This window comes from Musa acuminata, unplaced genomic scaffold (genome assembly GCF_036884655.1).
Source record: "Musa acuminata AAA Group cultivar baxijiao unplaced genomic scaffold, Cavendish_Baxijiao_AAA HiC_scaffold_586, whole genome shotgun sequence".
NCBI classification, from domain to species: Eukaryota; Viridiplantae; Streptophyta; class Magnoliopsida; order Zingiberales; family Musaceae; genus Musa; species Musa acuminata.
In genome coordinates this window covers 30001-35000 of record NW_027020825.1, presented here as the reverse complement: position 1 = coordinate 35000, position 5000 = coordinate 30001, and the positions used below count along the sequence as shown (strand labels likewise).

The 5000-nt window shown below is 39.9% G+C and overlaps 2 protein-coding genes and 2 non-coding genes across 4 annotated transcripts in view; 1 reads left to right on the top strand and 3 right to left on the bottom strand.

Annotated features, from left to right (window-relative positions):
* The window catches only part of LOC135661988 (photosystem I P700 chlorophyll a apoprotein A2), a 10861-nt gene extending 7338 nt beyond the window's left edge, over nucleotides 1-3523 (bottom strand). Inside the window, exon 1 of the mRNA XM_065176587.1 lies at nucleotides 1-3523. This exon is cut by the window's left edge and continues 7338 nt beyond it. Coding sequence (XP_065032659.1) covers nucleotides 1319-3523 — 2205 coding nt within the window. The 3' untranslated portion in view covers nucleotides 1-1318.
* On the top strand, nucleotides 370-440 carry TRNAG-GCC (transfer RNA glycine (anticodon GCC)). The gene has a single exon. It is a non-coding gene; the product is annotated as a tRNA-Gly (tRNA).
* TRNAM-CAU (transfer RNA methionine (anticodon CAU)) lies at nucleotides 605-678 on the bottom strand. The gene has a single exon. It is a non-coding gene; the product is annotated as a tRNA-Met (tRNA).
* LOC135661989 (photosystem I P700 chlorophyll a apoprotein A1) overlaps nucleotides 1070-5000 on the bottom strand; it is a 9110-nt gene continuing 5179 nt past the window's right edge. Inside the window, exon 1 of the mRNA XM_065176589.1 lies at nucleotides 1070-5000. This exon is cut by the window's right edge and continues 5179 nt beyond it. Coding sequence (XP_065032661.1) covers nucleotides 3549-5000 — 1452 coding nt within the window. The 3' untranslated portion in view covers nucleotides 1070-3548.

The following is a 5000-nucleotide window of genomic DNA, read 5'->3' as shown; positions in this document are numbered from 1 at the left end:
CTGATTAGTGTACCCGTTGTATTTGCTTCTTCTGATGGTTGGTCAAGTAATAAAAATATTGTATTTTCCGGTACATCATTATGGATTGGATTAGTCTTTCTGGTAGCTATCCTTAATTCTCTCATCTCTTGAACTTATTTTGTATTTCCCCGATCCAAAAACTCCATTCCTTCTACCTTCTACTTCTAATAAATTTAATAATTCGGATTGTGAGACACATTAAGATTCAATCTGAGTTCCAAAAAAAATTATATTTCATTCTTGTATCTGAATATTTGGCCCTGTACATATGATCCAGACGCATATATGATATATGATATATGTCATATATGTGTGGACATATGCGTGCGTATCAGGAACGCAGAAAATGCGGATATGGTCGAATGGTAAAATTTCTCTTTGCCAAGGAGAAGATGCGGGTTCGATTCCCGCTATCCGCCCACGGTGAAGTAATGTATTATGATAAGATAAGAGATAAAATCCAAAATTAAATTCGAACTACTAATGCTAACTACCCCCCCTAATGCTAACTACCCCCCCCCAAAAAAATAGTTATTAATTAGAATTACACCTAAAAAGATCTTTTTTTTTTTACAAAAAAATGTTGCGGAGACAGGATTTGAACCCGTGACCTCAAGGTTATGAGCCTTGCGAGCTACCAAACTGCTCTACTCCGCGCTGAAGAACCGGGAACTTATGTACGAAGAAAGATTGGATACGCCCCTCTACCATATCCGTACAAATAGAATAGTCTATTTATACAGAATGGTAAAGAGGGCTCCTCTATCTTCTATGATAATAGATCATAGAGATTCATACAAAAGATCATAGAGATTCATACAAATACGAAAGGATATTTTTCTCTTTACCAACTTGATCTTATTGCGCCCGGTAACAAACATGCATGAAACATTTCTCGAAGTATGTGTCCGGATAGCCCAAAGTCTCGATAGTTAGCTCTAGGTCTTCCAGTCAAAAAACAACGTCGATGGAGACGTATAGGTGCACTATTACGTGGTGGGGATTGCAATTTTCCATGAATTTCCCATTTTTCACTCAATGATGGAACTTTGCTTATTTTTTTTTTTGAGGATCGACGAATCAAATGATATTTCTGTTCCAATTTCTGCCGCTTCTTCTCCCTCTGAATCAAACTTTTTCTTGCCATAATATAATGTTCAGTTCCTATTATTATCAATGATACAGTTCGGATCCTAGATGTAAAAATATAAGAAGGTAGATCCTCCCTCTCCATCGAAACAAATGAGATTGTTGCTGATACAGTACATAAAAAAAATAATAAATAACTAAATTAAAATTAACCAAATTTTCCTGATGTAGAGGCAATCAAGAAAGCTGCATAAGTGAATATATAGCCTACGGAAAAGTGGGCTAATCCAACCAATCTTGCTTGCACAATGGAAAGAGCCACTGGCTTATCTCTCCATCGAATCAAATTAGCCAAAGGTGTGCGTTCATGAGCCCATGCTAAAGTTTCAATCAATTCCTGCCAATATCCGCGCCAAGAAATTAAAAACATAAATCCAGTAGCCCAAACAAGATGTCCAAATAAGAACATCCACGCCCATACGGATAAACTATTCATACCAAAAGGATTATATCCATTGATAAGTTGTGAAGAGTTTAACCATAGATAATCTCTTAACCATCCCATTAAATAAGTGGAAGATTCATTAAATTGTGAAACGTTACCCTGCCATAAAGTGATGTGTTTCCAATGCCAATAAAAAGTAACCCACCCAATGGTATTTAACATCCAGAAAACTGCCAAATAAAATGCGTCCCAAGCAGAAATATCACAAGTACCGCCGCGTCCTGGGCCGTCGCAAGGAAAACTATAACCGAAATCCTTTTTATCTGGCATTAACTTGGAACCACGTGCATCTAAAGCACCTTTTACTAAAATCAGTGTAGTTGTATGCAAACCTAGAGCAATAGCATGATGAACCAAGAAGTCCCCAGGACCTATTGTTAAGAAGAGTGAATTACTATTCTCATTAACAGCATTCAACCAGCCCGGTAACCATATGCTTCGACCTGCATTGAATGCTGGGCCATTCGTTGAAGATAAGAGTACATCGAACCCATATGAAGTCTTACCATGAGCGGATTGTATCCATTGGGCAAATATAGGTTCAATCAAGATTTGTTTTTCCGGAGTACCAAAAGCGAGCATAACATCGTTATGAACATAAAGGCCCAAGGTATGGAACCCAAGAAACAGGCTGGCCCAACTTAAATGAGATATGATAGCTTCTTTGTGGTCTAACATTCTTGCCAATACATTATCCTCATTCTGTTCTGGATTGTAATCTCTAATGAAGAATATAGCTCCATGAGCAAAGGCTCCTGTCATGATAAACCCTGCGATGTATTGGTGATGAGTATATAACGCAGCTTGAGTAGTAAAGTCTTGTGCTATGAATGCATAAGCAGGTAAAGAGTACATGTGTTGAGCTACTAAGGAAGTAATAACCCCTAAAGAGGCTAGAGCAAGACCTAATTGAAAATGAAGCGAATTATTGATTGTGTCATAAAGACCCTTATGCCCACGCCCTAATCGACCCCCTGGAGGAATATGTGTTTCTAAAAGATCTTTGATACTGTGCCCAATCCCGAAGTTAGTTCTATACATATGACCAGCGATCAGGAAAATAAATGCAATAGCTAAATGATGATGAGCAATATCGGTCAGCCATAAACTTTGCGTTTGTGGATGAAATCCACCGAGAAGGGTTAGAATGGCAGTTCCTGTTCCTTGGGAAGTACCAAATAAATGGCTACTCGAATCAGGGTTTTGGGCATAAAGATTCCACTGACCCGTAAAAAGTGGTCCCAACCCTTGAGGATAGGGTAATACATCTAAAAAATTATTCCATCTGACGTACTGTCCCCTGGATCCTGGAATAGCGACATGAACTAAATGTCCTGTCCAAGCCAAAGAACTCACTCCGAAAAGTCCTGACAAATGATGATTTAGACGAGATTCGGCATTTTTGAACCACGAAACGCTTGGTTTCCATTTTGGTTGTAAGTGTAACCAACCCGCTATTAAGGATATAGCAGAAAGAAATAATAGAAAAAGAGCTCCAGTATAAAGATCTTCATTAGTGCGTAATCCGATTGTATACCACCACTGATAAACGCCGGAATAAGCGATATTCACTGGACCGGTAGCACCTCCTCGAGTAAAGGCTTCTACAGCTGGTTGACCAAAATGAGGATCCCAAATTGCATGAGCAATAGGTCTTACATGTAAAGGGTCTTGTATCCATGACTCAAAATTTCCTTGCCAAGCTACATGAAAGAGATTTCCGGACGTCCACAGAAAGATTATTGCTAATTGCCCAAAGTGAGAAGCAAAAATGTTCTGATAAAGACGTTCCTCAGTAATATCATCATGACTCTCGAAGTCATGTGCGGTAGCAATACCAAACCAAATACGACGAGTAGTGGGGTCCTGAGCTAAGCCTTGGCTAAACCTCGGAAATCTTAATGCCATAATGCCTTTCAAATCCTCCTAGCCATTATCCTACTGCAATAATTCTTGCTAAGAAGAATGCCCATGTTGTGGCAATTCCACCCAGAAGGTAATGGGTTACTCCTACAGCACGTCCTTGTACAATGCTCAAGGCTCTAGGCTGAGTAGCAGGAGCAACTTTTAATTTGTTATGAGCCCAAACGATGGATTCAATGAGTTCTTGCCAATAACCACGGCCACTGAATAGAAACATTAAACTGAAAGCCCAGACAAAATGAGCACCTAAGAAAAAGAGACCATATGCAGATAATGAAGAACCATAAGACTGAATTACCTGAGATGCCTGTGCCCATAAGAAATCTCGAAGCCACCCATTAATAGTAATGGAACTCTGCGCAAAGTTTCCTCCTGTAATATGAGTTACTACCCCTTGATCACTTATAGTACCCCAAACATCCGACTGCATTTTCCAACTGAAATGGAAAATAACTACGGAAATCGCATTGTACATCCAGAATAGACCTAAGAAGACATGATCCCAGGCAGATACTTGACATGTCCCCCCTCTTCCAGGTCCATCACAAGGAAAACGAAAACCAAGATTTGCTTTATCAGGTATCAAACGGGAACTGCGAGCAAATAGAACACCTTTCAGTAGTATCAATACAGTCACGTGGATCGTAAATGCATGAATATGATGGACTAAGAAGTCTGCGGTTCCTAATGGAATAGGTAACAAAGCTACTTTGCCGCCTACTGCTACCAACTCACCACCTCCCCAAGTTAAGCTGGTACTTGCTGTTGCACCAGGAGCTGTTATGCCGGGTGCTAAAGCATGGGTGTTTTGTACCCATTGAGCAAAGATGGGTTGTAATTGTATAGCGGTATCTGAAAACATATCTTGTGGACGCCCTAAAGCGCTCATGGTATCATTATGAATATACAAGCCAAAACTGTGAAAACCCAGAAATATACATGCCCAGTTAAGATGTGATATGATTGCATCGCGGTGTCTAAGGACACGATCTAATAGATCGTTGTATCGAGTAGTTGGATCGTAATCTCTTACCATAAAAATTGCTGCATGTGCAGCAGCACCAACTATGAGAAACCCACCGATCCACATGTGATGTGTGAACAACGAAAGTTGTGTACCATAGTCAATAGCTAGGTATGGATAGGGAGGCATGGAATACATATGGTGAGCTACAATAATGGTTAAAGAGCCTAACATAGCCAGGTTAAGAGATAATTGAGCATGCCACGACGTTGTTAGGATTTCATAGAGTCCTTTATGGCCCTGGCCTGTAAATGGACCTTTATGAGCCTCTAAAATGTCTTTAATGCTATGACCAATGCCCCAGTTGGTTCTATACATATGACCAGCGATCAGGAAAAGAATTGCAATAGCTAAATGATGGTGTGCAATATCGGTCAGCCATAGACCACCTGTTATTGGGTCCAATCCTCCGCGAAAAGTAAGAAATTCCGCGTATTT